Source organism: Sus scrofa, chromosome 8, assembly GCF_000003025.6.
Source record: "Sus scrofa isolate TJ Tabasco breed Duroc chromosome 8, Sscrofa11.1, whole genome shotgun sequence".
In the NCBI taxonomy this organism is placed as follows: Eukaryota; Metazoa; Chordata; class Mammalia; order Artiodactyla; family Suidae; genus Sus; species Sus scrofa.
This window is the reverse complement of record NC_010450.4, coordinates 82700934-82718138: the sequence shown is the minus strand read 5'-3', so window position 1 is coordinate 82718138 and position 17205 is coordinate 82700934. Positions and strand designations below refer to the sequence as shown.

At 43.7% G+C, this 17205-nt stretch overlaps 1 protein-coding gene across 7 annotated transcripts in view; it reads right to left on the bottom strand.

Annotated features, from left to right (window-relative positions):
• Positions 1–17205, bottom strand: part of ZNF827 (zinc finger protein 827) — a 187132-nt gene that overhangs the window by 65553 nt on the left and 104374 nt on the right. For all 7 annotated transcript variants that reach the window (XM_021101536.1, XM_021101535.1, XM_021101538.1 and 4 more), the window contains one exon: positions 15033–15090. In XM_021101536.1, the coding sequence (XP_020957195.1) occupies positions 15033–15090 (58 nt within the window). The remainder of the gene's footprint in view (positions 1–15032; positions 15091–17205) is intronic.

Here is a 17205-nt window from a genome sequence, read left to right as displayed (position 1 = left end):
TGGAAGCTGGAGCCCAGAAGTACAGCTGCTGCAAGACACAGGGAGGGAGGGAGGGAAATACCCAGCTCTTGCTTAAGCTCCGCCCCCACTCCCCATCCGAAGCTCTGAATGGACGAAACTTCCCAGAAGTCCCAGACCTGCAGTGTGCGAAGATCAGGCTCCTGCTACACTGTAGGTCAGGTGAAGGAACAGATCTGAGGGCACACAAGCCGATGCTGCTTTTCTAAACATGCCACAAGGCTGTTATGAAACATTAAAAAGAAATCACTAAGATAAAATGGAAGACATATCTATCTTTTCAAAATAAAACACACAATTAACAGTATAATTTCATATGACTGTTAGGCTAGCTTTGACGCAACCTTGTGTGGCATGCTTTTTATTTTTATCTTACACATGAAACAATTTAAGTAGGCTTAAAAAGTGAACCAGAGGTAGGTAGGTGATGGGGAGTGGGGAGACAGGTTGATTTGCACCAAACATCTCAGAACCTGCAAGTGATACAAAACCCACTGAAAGGGTAAGGCAGGCAGCCTAAGGGCTAAGAGTGTTGCTTGGAGAGTGGGCAGTGCTAGGTCCAAATTCCAGCCCCACCACTCGCAGCTGTGACCCTGGACAAGTTACTTAACTTTCCCGAGTCTTCACTTCTTGTCTATAAAATGGGATGATAACAGCATCTATAGCTACTCAGTGAGGATTTAGCAAGCTAGTCCATGGAATCTGCTGCTTGCAGTGTCTGGCAAGTAGTAAGTGCTCAATAAACACAAGCTATTTTTATTCATATCTCTGGCCCCAAAGGGAGCACAAATTAGTCAATCTTTACTCACAAGTTGACAAAAAATATAGTTTCCTTGTACAAAAGGCATGAAGAAAAGGCCACTTTGATTTGGGGGTAATTAGGTTAATTTCTAACTCTTCCACAAAGATGACTCTTTAGAATCAAACTTCGAAGGAGGGAGGATTGTTGGTAAGGTTCCTGGATTCCCACTGAATCTGTTGAAGAGAAGACGGGAAAATGCAGAGAGAGAACACGGAGTGGTGGGGGGAAGGGGACCATGCTGCATGCAGGAAGCACGGCTTCGTCCTAATGGTACTGGGAAGCCTGGCATTGAGTTAACAAGCGGGGGGGGTAGGGGGGAGGCAATACAATTTCAGTTTCAGGAAGCTCTGCCCAGCAGGATAGAGCACCCAAGGCTGGCAAGTGGCCAGAGTAGCCATCCATGGGAGATGTGGTAACTCTAGTGACTGACAGACACTGCAAAGTGGCAGCAACACAGGCAGATTGAAAAATAGTGTTAAGAAATAGGGCAGGTTCAGAGCACAGGTACATTTCCAACCAACCCAAGGTTTCCGGGTGAACAAGGCAGGGGCTGCCATGCTGTGTGCAGTGCTGGGAAGAGCACCCTAGGCTTTGCTCAGGGGTGGAGATGAGCTGGCTATGCACCTTCCCATCTTCTCTTCAACAGAGTCCCAGCCACATGGGGAGGGAAGCCCTATTACCACCAAGCTGCTCAGAAGAAACAGAGTTCAAAGGGAGACAACCAACCAGAGAAAAACATTCCAAATAATTTTCTACCACGGAGGGCAGCTTTAACGATTTCTCCTGAGGAAGCAGAGAACTGGAAAGGAGTCAGGCTGGATATTTTAAGGTGCACAAGAGGAATGTAATGTTAGTGGCAAAGAAATGATGCAAAAACTTTGCTAAGTCAAGGCATCTTAAGCCTGGTGCAAAGTTTTATCTATAAAGAGAAGATGCTGTGTCAACAGAGCATCATTCTCAGGCCAAACATGCCTTCGTATCTGTTCATGCAGGGAGGTGGGTGGGCAGTGTGTAGCACTAAGTTTAGAATCAGAAGGATCCAAGTCTGCCTTCCACACTGGCCCCTTAATGGTTAAATGATCTTCGTCAACAACCTCTCTAGCCTCAGTTTCATTACTGAAGCTTCTAAAATACCATCTTTATAAGGGAGGCGTAAGGGTTAAATATCTCATGTTAAAGTTCTTAGTACATAGTACAGGCTCCATAAGAAATGGCAACTAACACATGCATCACTTACTAAGTAGCTGGCGCTGCTCTAAAGTGCTTTGTGTCTATTAATGTCACTGACTCCATGGAAAGACACTATAGGATGGCGACCATTACTACTATCATCCATGCTTTATTTCTGGTTAATATTTCGGGGAACAGTTGGTATAGAGAAGTAGTAGCCCAGGCCTGTGGGCTGAGACAGGATTTGAACCCAGGCACAGGGGCGTCACAGTCTGCACCCTTGCCCGTGAAGCCAAGCTACACTTGCCTTCTGCTTGGCTTCTTAGCATCAAGGGAACTCACGGGCATTTCAGAATCACAGATTCTTCGCGGATAAGACAGAAAACGCAGAAGAGATGGCGGAAGCGGGGATAAGGGGGGATGGGAGTAGATAACTGATCTTTGGGATGCCAGGCAACCAAAGAAAGGCATTTTCAGTTGAGAAACAGAACATAGGAATATGATCTTAATCTTTACTTTCCTCTGGAAGTTAAGATACGCTCCAGTTTTCTAAAACTTCTGGAACCCTAACCTGGTCAGTTACAACCCTAAACATCCTCCACTGTCTACAGCCACTGTCTTTTAGGACAAGCTCATCTCTGTTATTCGGCCTAAATAAAGAGGGGAGGGTGATAAGGTCATCGGATGTTTGGAAACCTGCATTCCATGGTGCCTCTGCAGCCACACAGACATTGGCATATTAATTTTTCAGCTGCCTTGACGGGCAGCCGTGTTTCAGGAGGAGGAGGAGGAAGGGAAAACCAGGCTTGGAGCGTGCCCTGCATGTGCTGGCTGGACAGGGCAACATCTGCAACAGCGATGCTCATCTTTAAACTCTCTGCCCATGTTCTGAGGACAGAAGACACCATACTCGTAATTTAGCAAGAAGCTACGTCATTCCTAGGATGACATGGTCATCCTTAAGTCCCTTTTCTTCTGCTTTCCCAGGAGGAGGAAAAGGTGTCTGCTCTCAGTGGACGCCCAGCTCTGCGGTGGACAAGCCAGCCCCTCCTTCAGGCTGCAGCGGCTGTGGGTGGTGGAGCGGGGAGGCCCGCGGGGAGGCCCACGGGGTGCCCACCACAAGATGAACCAAGTCTGCACCTCTCAGGGAGGAAGACAATAAATGAAATGCAGACTTGATGATGCCCTCAACTCTGAAGCCCGTGTGTACCGTCCTCCAACTGGTAACTGAGATGGTTACCAATTTTTCCAGAAAAAAGGAACTAGCTTGTGAACGCTGCATAGTTCTCACTTCCTGACTCCCCCGCTGCCTCAGTGTAGTTATTTTCCTGTGAAAAAGTCCCTCCATCAGAAGGAGAGCTTAGGAAGTGAAACGGCACAATCCATCCAAAAATGATTTCTGGTTAACATTTTGGGAAACAATTAGTAGAGGAGCAGGTTGACTACTAGTCAACGGGGGAAGGGACTGTTGCTTAGCCTAATTAACAAAATCACGCTCTACCTCAATATTTCCTCTTTGGCCCTGCACAATGACAAGCCGCCTGGCCCCCCACCACCCCCGCTTCCCTGGGGGAGACTGGCTAACTCAATAAATACTCAAATGCAGCAACTGGGAGGTGTAGGTGTAGGTGTAGACTCAGAACCGGCCAACTCCCCCATTGCTTTTCCTGCCTTTTGTTACTTAGAAAAGACAAAATGTTTATCTCTTTGAGTTTCTTTTCTGGATAAAAATGAAATGGGCAATGAATGGGTTTTTTAATTTTTCTCCTGCAGAAAACCTTAGGGTTAAAATATGCAGGGGCACTGGTGTCACTGTGACTAGACAATTCCAGGCATGAGATAGCATGAGCGATGGGGTCCACAGCACAGGGCTGCAGAAAGAAAAGATTTATGGTAAATAATAAAACAGTCCATAAAAGACGATGGCTCTAAATAGTGATACATTTCACTAAGTGCCGACTGTGGCACCAACGCTTCTACCTTGAACATCTGCGTGCCAACGAGGAACTCGGCTTCGTGCAGAACAGAAGGCTCATCTACTTAAAAACCACCCCTCCCCGGGTGTCACCGCCGAAACCCAGACGTGAAGGGAGTTCTCATTATGAGGACAAGAGCAAAGTAGAACAAAACAGAAAAAGGAAAAGAAGATGGATATGGAATGAAAGAGAAAGTTAAGAAGAGAACTTTATGCTTCATGATGGCATTATAATTTTAAAAGAGCAAGAGAGAAGAAATCATTTTTTCTCCTTCTGAAAGACAATAATAACAACTTTTAGGATTGAACTTGGGGATGGCAAATAGAAGAAGATGAAACAAGAAAGCAAGCTTTGCTTTGTAATGAACTTTTCCTCAGAATCTCTAAGGGTCTACATATTTCAGGGTAGAATGAAATTCTACTAAATATAAGAGTTTGGGGCATCTTAAAAGTGCTCTACAGACTTCAATCCGCACACAGACAAAATTTTCTTTAGTGAATAAAAAAAGATGATGTCTTTTCAAGGAAAAGCATTAATTGTCTATTCCATTATGTATCATATACTGTAACAGGGCTTCCGGATTTTTTTTCAAGAGCTGGGTAAAATACGTCCAAAAGCAACTTGGTTAATTTTTATTTTGTTTTGTTTTATTTGAAGGAAATTTTAAGACCAAATGATCGGACATAGATATATCCTAGAAGCTATACACTGTAAAAAGAGAGCCGGAAGCCCCATTCTGGGGTGGAAAAATTCCGTGGGAGCCAATGTTTTCTCTCTCCAGTGGCCACCTGGCTCCCAGTGGACCCCAGCCCCCAGCCACCTCACTGCCAGCCGTCTGTTCCCCTCCCGCCTCAGTCTCTACTTAGCCCCTCAAGTCAGGACACCCTGTGTTGATATATCAGGTTATTTTTTTAAGAACTGAAATTCCATATATTTATGTACAGCAATTGTACTGGTCTTTTTAAAACTCTGGTCTCTGAATCACTTACACCTTGAGAAATATCCCAGGGTTGACATGCTGCATTAACTTTTTTTTTTTTGGTCTTTTGTCTTTTTAGGGCTGCACCCACGGCATAAGGAGGTTCCCAGGCTAGGGGTTGAATTGGAGCTACAGCTGCCAGCCACCACAGCCACAGCAACGCAGGATCCTTAACCCACTGAGTGAGGCCAGGGATCGAACCCGCACCCTCATGGTTACTAGTCACATTCATTTCCGCTGCGCCAAGACAGGAACTCCAACTTTTTTTTTTTTGGCCATGCCTGTGGCATGCAGAAGCTCCCAGGCCAGGGATCAAACCTGCACCACAGCAGCAACCTGAGGCTCAGCAGTGACAATGCCAGATCCTTAACCTGCTGAGCCTCCATGGAACTCCAGCATTAACATTTTGAAATGAGCCAAGAAAGCAATCCTGTATACCTCCAAAAGCTTCAAGCAGAAACAGCGGACTATCTAAATCATTCCAAGAATAAATCTTACTCTGGTTCCAAGACTTTCTGAGTATGTGAAATATGAATGTAACGCATTGAAAAGGATACAGGTAACCTTCGTATATAATATCTAGGTATAGATCGTGAAACTAAGGGAAATGAGAACAAACCAGAAATATTTTCTTTGAACAAAACTTAGACATTGCTAACAATAACAGCTTATAGTCCTTGCTGCAGAACAAAAAGGGTTGTGGGTTGTTTTGGGTTTGTTTTTGTTTGTTTAAAGCTTTTCAAGCATATTAAATAAGAAAGATAGGAATATTGCAAGATAAGGAACAGGGGAAAGATCTGGATTAGTTATAATTATCTTCTCAACATTTCTTCAAGTACTTATGTACAGAAGAAACTTTCTGAGAAGCTGGACAAGCTTGCATGAAAATATGCTCACAACTCAACAACCAAAAAAATCGCCACCCTTTATTTTTACATAACGCATTTTTCGAAAAGATCAAATAATGTTATTTCACTTTCAACTTAATTTTCAGGATTAATGCAATTTTCTTTAGGTAGTGCTTATTTTTCCTCAAATACTACTGTCCTTGGTTAATTTATTTGCCAATAATTTATAATCAAATAACGGAGGCTTAATATTTCTTCTGCACATGGAGTTCCCGTCGTGGCGCAGTGGTTAACAAATCCGACTAGGAACCATGAGGTTGCGGGTTCGGTCCCTGGCCTTGCTCAGTGGGTTAACGATCTGGCATTGCCGTGAGCTGTGGTGTAGGTTGCAGATGCGGCTCGGATCCCACGTTGCTGTGGCTCTGGCGTAGGCTGGTGGCTACAGCTCTGATTGGACCCCTAGCCTGGGAATCTCCATATGCCGAGGGAGCGGCCCAAGAAATAGCAAAAAGACAAAAAAAAAAAAAAAAAAAAAAAAAAAATTTCTTCTGCACATGTTTACATATCTATGTTTTGAAACATATTTATAAAAGAGTGTATTTGAAATATGTCAAATGCTTCATTCTAAAGATTTTTGTAAAAGGATTTTGAGCACTCTCTACAACCCTGGAAATGTCCCTCTGCTCCAATGCGGCCATCTCTATGTGTCACTTCAGAGGGTATGCAGTCCTGTAACTCCCCCGTGGGCCCTCAGTTTCCTTTTGGATGAGACTGTGCAGCTGCCTCTTCTGAAATGGGCCCAGATATCAACATTTTAGGTATGAAGGCCGGTGCCAGTGAACTTTCTTGTAATCAGTTGAAAAGGTAACCTATAATCCAAACGACTTTGATGATGCTCATGTGGCCCATCCCTTCCGAGGACCCCTACTCTTGAATGATTTTATTTATTTACTTGTTTTAATCAAAGAACCCTGGGTGGTGGGACAGGGCGCGTGGGGGTGGAGCTGAGTGCTTGAGATTAGAAATGAGCCCCAGTCTCTGACCTGAGGACAGCCCCGACCATCTGAAACAGCAAGCTCCCCAGTCAAGCTTAAAAGGGACACAACAGAGAAGCCCTCTGATGACCCACTGGGCTCAGCCTGGAACCCGGGTCACCCATCATGTCAGGCACATACAGTTTCAAAAAAAGAAGGACCATAGTGAGTAAAACTTGGATGAGTCGCTATATACACTGGCAAGCGTCCCCCAGGGCATTCATATATGGATTGAGACTGGCATGGCAGCTTCAGTGGGTTTCTAAATGGGCCTTGTGGGCAGATGAAGAACCAAGGCCACGCCATCATTTGGCTACCCATTCAGGCACCCGATTTTCTTTCATTTTCGGAGGCGACAAGAAAGCCAAGGTGTGCTTCTTTCTCCTCCTCATTGATATGGTGGTACACTTGGCTAGTGCCAACCAACTAGAACCTTCTTAGCAAATAAAAACCAATCGAACATGTTGTTAATTTGTAAGGGGTGCCATGGTATTGCAGAAAATGTCCTTGTTTTTGGAGATACATATAACAAAGAATGTGACAGTGACTGTCAAGTCTGTGATGTGATTTAAAATATAACGAAAAAAAAAAATTTGTAAGTGTGGCAAATGTTTGCTCAATCTGGATGATGGGGATACGATGGTTTATTGCATTATTCCTTTCAGTTCATTTTGCAATTTTGCATAATAAAAAAAATCTATATCAATGATCAAACAAAAAGTCCAACCCAGCAAACCACCAGACAGAATAATAAATGACAATTTAAAAACTACAAAAGAACAAATAAAAAAATGCTTCCTCATGAACAAAATGTTTTATATTACTAGGAATCAATAAGTGAAAAGGTTTTAAGATAGAATTTTTAACCTCCCAATTGGTAAAAAAATAAAATAAAATAAAATAAATGAGGAGTTCCCATCGTGGCGCAGTGGTTAACGAATCTGACTAGGAACCATGAGGTTGCAGGTTCGATCCCTGGCCTTGCTCCATGGGTTAAGGATCTGGCGTTGCTGTGAGCTGTGGTGTAGGCTGCAGACACGGCTCGGATCCCGAGTTGCTGTGGCTCTGGCGTAAGCAGGTGGCTACGGCTCCAATTAGACCACTAGCCTGGGAATCTCCATATGCTGCGGAGCGGCCCTAGAAAAGGCAAAAAAGACAAAAAAATAAATAAAGAAAAGAAAAGAAAAAAGAAAAGGAAAGGAAAAGAGAAAGAGACTTTTAAAATATTCTCTCTCTCATAAGCTTATGGTAAAATTGTAGAGTCGATCTTTTTAAAAGTCAATTAGCTAATTCATAGCAAAAGCCTGAAAACTGAATGCTTTTTTTGAATCTGTTTATCCTGGCATTGTTTATATTAGCAGCAACTTGGGAAAACAAAACAAAACCAAACCCTTGATATCCCATAACAGGAGACTGATTAAATAAATTGTGACACATTCAAACATTAAAAGAATAATACTGGGTTATGTTTACCAACACAGAAACATGTCTTAATTTTGAAGTAAAAGAGAAAATTATAAAACTGTGTATATAGTAGGATCCAACTTTCATAGGAAAGTATATCTATAAATAGATAAAAATTCAGCCAGGATACATACCACCAACTTAGCAGTGGCTGCCTCTAGGAAGCAGGATTGATTATAAGTGGTTATTTTTTTTCTTCTTTATGTTCTCCTGTATTCTCTGAAGATAAGTTTTTGTTTTTGTTTTTGTCTTTTTTGCCATTTCTTGGGCCACACCTGAGGCATATGTAGGTTCCCAGGCTAGGGGTCCAATCGGAGCTGTGGCCGCCAACCTACGCCAGAGTCACAGCAATGCGGGATCCGAGTCACGTCTGCGACCTACACCACAGCTCACAGCAACACCGGATCCTTAACCCACTGAGCAAGGCCAGGGATCGAACCCGCAACCTCATGGTTCCTAGTCAGATTCATAATCCCGTCATGAGCCATGAAGGGAACTCCAAAAGTTATTTTTTAAAACTTAAAAAAAATGAGGTGTTCCCACTGTGGCACAATGGGATCTGCATTGTCTCTGGAGCGCAGGGTTGCAGGTTTGACAGCTGCCCGGCACAGTTAAGGATCTGGCCTGTGGTACGGGTCGCCACTGCGGCGGCTGGGATCTGATCCCTGGCCTGGGAACTCCAAAAAATAAGATTAAGTTTTATAGTTTGAATCCTTTATTTTTAAAGAGACTTTTCTTAGTCTTTTAAAGAATAAACGGGAGGGATGACAGGATTGAAGACAGTTGTAAAAGACACAGGTGGGGGCAACCATCTAAATTATGATCCCCTTAGTATCAGTCCACTTGCAGAAGGTTGAAAGCCATTGAAGAAAAAGGTCAGTTAAAATACTGTAGAAGAAAGGCGGAGCATTTTAGGAAGAATACGTTTTGACAATTTTTTTTTTTTTTAACTTTTCTTCTCTGAAAAGCACCAATGCCTTCTATTTAGAGCAATCCTAGAGGCGGGCCCATCCATTCAACCTAACACCAAGTTTTCAAGGAACAATTCTCACAGCTACAGCTTGAGCATTCATCCTCCATGGAGCCAGGAAACTTCTCAGGACAAGGAGCACAATGCCAGGCCTTGTCGAGGGCCACTGTGGCAGGGAGGCCAGACCCAGGGAGCTGGAGCCGGGCGCAGCTGCGGGAGTGAACCTGCCCGTCCGGATCCGTGAAACGTCAGCTCGTGGAGGGACCTGACTGTCTCCATAATCAAGGACAAGGGCCTTCTGCCAAGGTGAGCAGAGCACAGATGAGCTCTGTATTCTCTCCAGTGATGCCAGACTCATTGCCCTGTGGAAGTTGTAGGGAAGGCCAGCGACATGTGGATGGGCCCTGGCCTGCTGCATCATCCACCAGGGTTCCTCCCCCTAAACAGAGGTCAACCCTCGAATGCTGGAGGTATTTCCAGCAACAACCGTGGAGACACCTCGAGAGAAAATCCCAGATTAAAGGGACAGGACTGAAGCTGGGACCAAGCCATATGTCACATGTCACCTCTGTGTGACCTGTCAAAGGAGGATGTCTACTTACAGAAACTTACAAACTTACACCTGGTTCCTGACTGTTCTGAGTTCCACAAACAGAACATAGGCGTCAGCCAGCAGAAATGGAAACGAAGGAGCGAAAGGCACAGCCCTCTTCAGATCCTTGGAAAGGAGATTTAAACTTGCCTCTTCACAGTGGCATAATATTAAACAGTTTTGTAGCACAGTGTTTCAACTATAACGGTTCAGATGGGAGGAAAATGGCAGAGCGTGATCCACAGGACAATGGAGTGTAGGAATAGAGAAAAGTCTGAAGAAGGTTTGGTGAAATAAGAAGGGGAAAAGAAACCTCAAATGGCAGCAATGCACAAAGTAGTTTAAGGCTATATATATTTTTTAAAATGATCCATTGTTTAAGGATGAGTTTTAATTTCTTTGAAAAAGGAAAACTCAAAGAGAAGTTGAAAAGGATGGACAGCCAATGAAAAGACTCTCCAGTCAACATTTGTGTCAGGACAGCTTCGGAAAGTGGCGCAGGCTGTGCACTGCACAAAGGCACCCCCATCTAGGCAGGGCCTACTTAACATCATGGACATCAAAAAATGTATATTTATTAGGACAGTATCCAGTAGATGGCAGTGTCTTGAGGAGGGGTGCTTTGAAAAATGTGTAAGGACTCACCAACAGCCTTGACTTCAAAAAGACACTGACTGTCCTTGCCAGACAGACTCCATGAGATGAGTAGAATTTTCCATTTTTCAGAAACAAAAGTCTGTGCATTTAATTTAAAGCTATAAAATACAAAGGGCAAAGAGTATAGGGAAAAGTACTCAAAAATCACCAATTTCATTTGTTCTGTTTCCTGCTTATTTTCTTAATTGTTTCCATCTAATCCAGAGTTCTTGGTAATGGAGCACCGTTCTCTCATATTGTCTAGAAAGTGAAAAGGGGAAATTGCACAAATTGAAGCAGCACATCACACTCTTCCAAATTTGTACAATTTCTATTACTGAATCATCAATATTTAAGGACATGCATCCAAATCATCACTCGGGAAAACTATATTGGACACTTCCAAGAGCATATGTCTTTTAGTAAACACTGTAAGTGCCATTATCTAAATCACAGAAAAATAGCCCACATTTCCAATTCTGAAAATTGGGCAAATTAAATGTTGGTCGGCACAGCACAGTGTGAGTCTATCTTTCTGATTTTCCCACTTTGGCTTTTTGTCTAGTAAGGGAGAGAAGACCAATTCAGGTAAATACTTCCTTGCTTTTGGAGTAAAGCAAGCCAGGTGTGGGAAGTTTTTCTTTATAGGCCCGCAATCTTATATCCCCATGGACACTGAATTATTAATGGGGGAGAGCGAGAACAAATAACCAAGAGAGCGTTCTTGGCAGCCATTGTTGGAAGTTCGTGGTGTTACACAACATTGAGCATGTCCAATTCACCTGCCAGGAGCTATCTGATTCTTACTCTGGGGCTCCATTTTCCTATTTCGATCTTATCCAGCATCTGGCTGGGTGATGGTCCATGTCAGAAGACGGAGATCTTCTTTTTTATTCCATTAAACTTTGGGATCTGGTTATGATGCCATGCCTCATACATTTTCATCTACAAAGGATCATAGGTTATCTACCCCCTGCAGAACCTAGGGTTGTGCTGGGAAAGGAAAGAGAAAAATCAAGAATGTATTAGTCCTCAGCAGCGTTCAGTCCTGTTGTCATGGGTCTGGGCGGACTGTCTCCCCATCTCATTTGTCAGGTAGAATGGCATTAAGAATGCCACGCGCTATCTCAAGGGGGACGCCCAGACTTCTTTACACTTAGATTGAATTTTCTGGACTCTAAGGTTAAACAGGCAAAAGAACCGCTGTTTTAGGATTTGCAGTGAAATTCCGACCGAAAGTCTGATTCAGTGGAGGGGCCCCTAGGAGGGTACAAACAACAGTGGAAGGAAGGGCAAGGTCAAGGCCTTGGTGAGCAGGACCACATGGTCCCATCATTCCAGCTGCTAAGTAGATTGATTTCTCTGCCATGGCATGCCCTGGTGGATTGTTTTCTCCTTCACTTTGGGGAAGATGATCCTAATTTAAGTAACTGAGCCTAGAGTATTAGAATGATTTTTTTAAAAAGCCATTTTCAAACTTGTTCCTTAAACGATGTCTGGGATTTGCTTCAAAATAATCTAAAGGGAGGAGGTACGGAAGCAAAGGAGAGATGAAAAACATAGGTCATGAACTTAAATTGTTTAAACACGGTCATGGGCACGTGGTCTACTTTTGTCTATGTTTGAAATTTTCCATTGGAAGAGTTTTTAAAAAAATGAGGTCAAAAGCCAATGACACAGAAACTTGCTGGTTATTGGTTTCAACCCTGAGCTTTACCTAAAACCTCTTTTTAAAAATGGCTAACAAGGAATGCTGTCCAACATCATTTTCTCTTTCCCTTATCTCCCCATCTTATAATCGAGGTTTTTAACAAATAGCAGGATGCCAAGGGACAGCCGAAATGGGGGGGGGGGCTGCATGAGGAGGGAGGTACAGTGGTCAGCTCTCAAGGGATCCACGAGCTTCCTGTTGCCTTGGCTGCAGACATGGAAACCAGCATCCCTGTGGCACATTGGTAAGCTCATACCAGAATGCCAAGCTACAGCATGTTTCACCCTGGGTAGCTACACTCATTCCTTATCCCACTAAGTACTTTAAAAATCTGGAGATACAGAAATTTAGAGGCTTGATATAAATCTCTTTGGTAGGTATCACAAAACTCACACCGTAAAACCCGACCTCCATTAGCTGATCTTGTCCATACAAAACAAGAGTTCCTTCTACAATAGGAATCAAAAGAGAAGAGAGAGGGTTTGGCATCTTTTCCTTATTTCTACTATCAGTTAACTCATTAAAGAGGATTTCTTGGCACAAAGCAGCTTGCTTCTATTCCACCTGAAGTAATGAGGTGAGAAGGTAAAGAAAAGATCTATTTGAATAGAGGCTAATTGGGCAAGTTGCCTACTCAAAGGAAAAATAAAAACACACCAAGGACTGTGTAGAAGAACAATAAATCAAGAAATCTGTAACACATTTCTGAACACTACATCATGGGGGCGGGGGCGGGAGGGTGTCTTAGGAAGCACTTCTTCCTTTGCTTTGGGCAAAAGATTGGATTTAGATTTCTCCTCATAATCTCCCAGCAACAGGAGAATTTAAGGATTGCTTCATTTTTTTGCCAAATGGCTAAAATAAAAAAAATTTTTTAAAAACCACCTCTTCTATCATATAATTATGTTCCAGCTCCAGCCAAAGCAACTGAGGCAAAGAAGCATATTTCACGTCCCTGGGGCCAGTTCAAACCTCTTACCTCTTCCCTGCAAAACATACAATGACGTGGTCACGCAGCATACCTCTCTGTTACATAAATATTATCATGTAATTTTTAAGAGCTGTCAGAAAACCTCCATGGGAGAGATGCTGCTGGGGTCCCCCCAGATCCTCTTCATTCCACAAGTGCCCTCACCCTGAGGCGCTGGGAGTGTTGACTACCTATAGAGAGACCTGCCCTCACCTGAGAGGCTACATGTCCACTGCTGATGTGAATAAGGGGGTACAAAGAGCTGGCCCCTTTGCCTCAAGGCAGGATTTACTCTGATGCAAGACATGCTCTAGAATTCTCTGTGGGATGGAACCAGAGCTAGAATCCAGCTAAAACCCAGCTCTTCTTCCCTCTACCGCCCCATCGCACCCCTGTAGGTCACCCTCAATACAACGCCTGCACAAGGATCTCTGGCCAGGGCTCTGCTTCTGGGGAACCTGAGCTGTGACCCTGCAGGAAGCATATGGAAGCAAGTTAAAATGGACACATTATTTTTCATCTGTCATCTTCTGATGTCCACCAATTCCATTTGTTGAGACCCACAGACACAAGCCTAGATACTAAACAGATAGCCTTAAGATTACCAGGAGGACACAGGCTAGAATCTGGAAAGGCTCACATCTCCTACTCGGGTATCCAACTTAAAGACAAAACTGCCTCTCCACCCCCTAGGCCCATTTCCCAACATATGCAGAGACCAGACCATAAGATTCCTCTCCCTTCTGTGCACTTAGACACAGATCCAAGGCTTACAGGGCGCTTAGGTTCTGTTAGAGGGAGGTTCTGACCCTAACACTATATAAACCCTGTATGAAGGAAGCGGGCTCTGTTGTAATTACTGTTTCCTATTTGATCCTGGCACATTCCAAATCAAGAAATGAAAAAAGAAGAAACAACTCGTGTTAAGGTTCAAAGGAGCATGGCTCCTATGCCAGGCAATGCTCCTCCTCCGAGGTCCATTCACATGGCATTCAAAAGAAAAACACTGTTGATCTTCTGTTGCAAGACTTAAAAACACAAAACCCATCACAGGTCCCATAAGGAAGAATCTAAGTCTCTCAGGATAGCAAAGTTCCCTGACTTAAAGCCCTCCAAGGGGAGACTGCCCACCGCCCCCAAGCTCCTTTTCCGCAGTGGTGGGGTCTGTGCTTGTCGGCATTTGCCTGCAACCGTTTGGATCCTGGTGGTCCTGAGGCTGGGGATGGGCAGCCCGCGGTGGCTGAACTTCCCCTCAACTGCCTTTGGCAGATGGAGAGCCACTTAACAAGTCAGTTAAGTGACTTGATATCTGTTTTCCTGCAACTTCTGAAAGCATTGTCTTTCTTTGGCTTTTTTTACATTTTTGCCCTCCTGACAATGCTGCGAGTTACAAAGCTGGAATATCCCTGGGGCCAAATTATCAACCCACAGCTGCAGATCAATTTAGGAATGTAGCTGCAATAAGAACCTTCGTCTACCAACCAGGTGAGGCTTTCCTGGAATACAGACTCAGTCCCAATCACAGCCCCACCCACCACCCACTTAAACTCTCTGGAAAATTCTGCCAAGAGAGTAATAATATTGATTTCAGAAAATCATTGTAAGGAATAAGAAAACATCGTATAAGGAAAACTCCCCACCAAAGTACACGGTTAGAGGTTTGATCACTATGAATAGGCTTCCCCTTGGGGTCCTTTGCTTCTTATATTGTTTCCATTAACAAAATTCAAACCCAAAATGGTGGTAAAGAAGAGATACTTTTGAGCCCAGGGGGAGGAAGCAGTTTGCGGACCGCTGCTCAGCATGCGACACAGGCCTGATGGTCCCCACAGGGGGTGTTTCAAGGGGACCCAAGTGCCTACCTGGTGGTCGTCCGGATGGTGTTTTCTTTCGTGTGAGTGTGCTCTTTGCTCACCTTTTCTGTAAGGAGAAAGGATGAAACAGACACCTCTTAGGTTGTTTTTACTCAATGCGTACTTTTTTTTTTTGTCTTTGTTGTTGTTGTTGTTGTTGTTGTTGTTGTTGCTATTTCTTGGGCCGCTCCCGCGGCATATGGAGGTTCCCAGGCTAGGGGTTGAATCGGAGCTGCAGCCACCGGCCTATGCCAGAGCCACAGCAACGCGGGATCCAAGCCGCGTCTGCAACCTACACCACAGCTCACGGCAACACCGGATCGTTAACCCACTGAGCAAGGACAGGGACCGAACCCGCAACCTCAAGGTTCCTAGTCGGATTCGTTAACCACTGCGCCACGACGGGAACTCCTCAATGTGTATTTTTAAGCCTGAAGCAGAAACACCCTCCATATTTCTCTTTCTCTGTTGTAGTTTTCTTTGGGTTTCTGTTTTACACATTCAAACGCTTCCTGTCTTATTGGTGAAGATAGTCAGCAAGAGCATGTTGACAGCATCCACCAAAACAGCTTATTAAAAACCCATCAAGGGGATGAATGGCTAAAGATGTGGTACATACATACAATGTAGTATTGCTCAGCCACAAAAAGAATGAAATAAGGCCAACTGCAGCAACATGGATAGACCTAGAGATTCTCATACTAAGGGAAGTTAGTCAAAGATAAATATCATGTGCTATTGCTTATATGTGGAATCTAAAATATGACATGAATGAACTTATCTATTAAACAGAAACAGACTCAACAGACATAGCGAACAGACTTGTGGTTGCCAAGAGGGGGAGGTGGTGGAGAAGGGATGGATCGGGAGTTTGAGATTGGCAGATGCAAAGTATTACATAGGATGAACAAACAATCAAGTCCTACTGTGGAGCACAGAGACCTATATTCAATATCCTGTAATACACCATAATGGAAAAGATTGTGGAAAAGGCCCGATGTGCTATACGGCAGAAATTAACACAATATTGTAAATCAACTATATTCAATAAAATAAATTTTAAAAAACCATTCAAAAGGAAACAGTTACTAACAAAGTATAAGCGTGTTGTCTGACTTCATCAGATCTCAGTAAGTACACGTGTACACAAACACACGCACAGACATGCACAAAGATAGCTATTTCTACTCTATTTTCCCCAGTTGAAAATTTCTGCTTTCCTCTGATTCAGCATGAAAACTGCAGTTGTTGCAACTGTTCCGCTTCTGACTTTGATGACAACCTTTAAGCATTCTGTATTGTCAGGCTCCTTTGTGAGATGGGATATAAAAACAGCCATAAGACCTCCGGGCACGACAATCATCGAGTGCTTATTCTGATAAATGTCACAAGGGACCAAAAATATCATTAGACAAGAAGAGGTAAATTCTCCCTTCCTCTGTCTTGAGGTCTGTATCTACCAGCTGTCAGGAATTATTTAATTAGCTTTCAGGAACACAAAAGTTGAACCCTGGCCTTCCCTATCCAGTTCAAATGTGAGGATTTGGCCCTGACTGTCCCAGCTCTCAATGGCTTCTTTTAAGTCTCCAGAGGAAACCTGGCCAGCTCGACAAGGGTTTCAGATTTCGACGGCAGGGCAACGGAAATAAAAACTCCTAATCTTACAAATTTGGGGAAAAATTTAAGCAAAGATTTATGGCACGTCCCATGCCTTTTCACACTGGTCTGAAGTTGCTCGTGCACGTTTATGCGGACAATTGCTTTCTGTCCACTCAAGAGGGACAAGGAGGGTGAATTTGGATTCCCAGGCAGCGTTCTTTCAGACAACAGGAAATGGGACTAAATGACTTGCCTGAGGTCATGCAGGCGTCAGTGACAGCACCAGGGTGAGAACTCTCAGACACAAAGTTTGTAGCTGATAGTAGACTGATAAGGTACCGTTAGAGACAGATTCTTTCTGAAAAGAACCGTGCTGGCCTCACTTTTACAAATCTGAACTGCTAAATCATGTTCAAGGTTATATTGTCTTTAGAGATGATCCCCGGCCCCTCACCTCACCTGCAGATCCTTTTTTTGTTTTTGAAAGAAAAGCATCTTGCATGTTTGGAGGGTTTTTGGGACTTGCAAAGATCTGTGAGGCCTATTCAGTTTCCTGACAACTACTTCCACCTCTTTGAGCTCG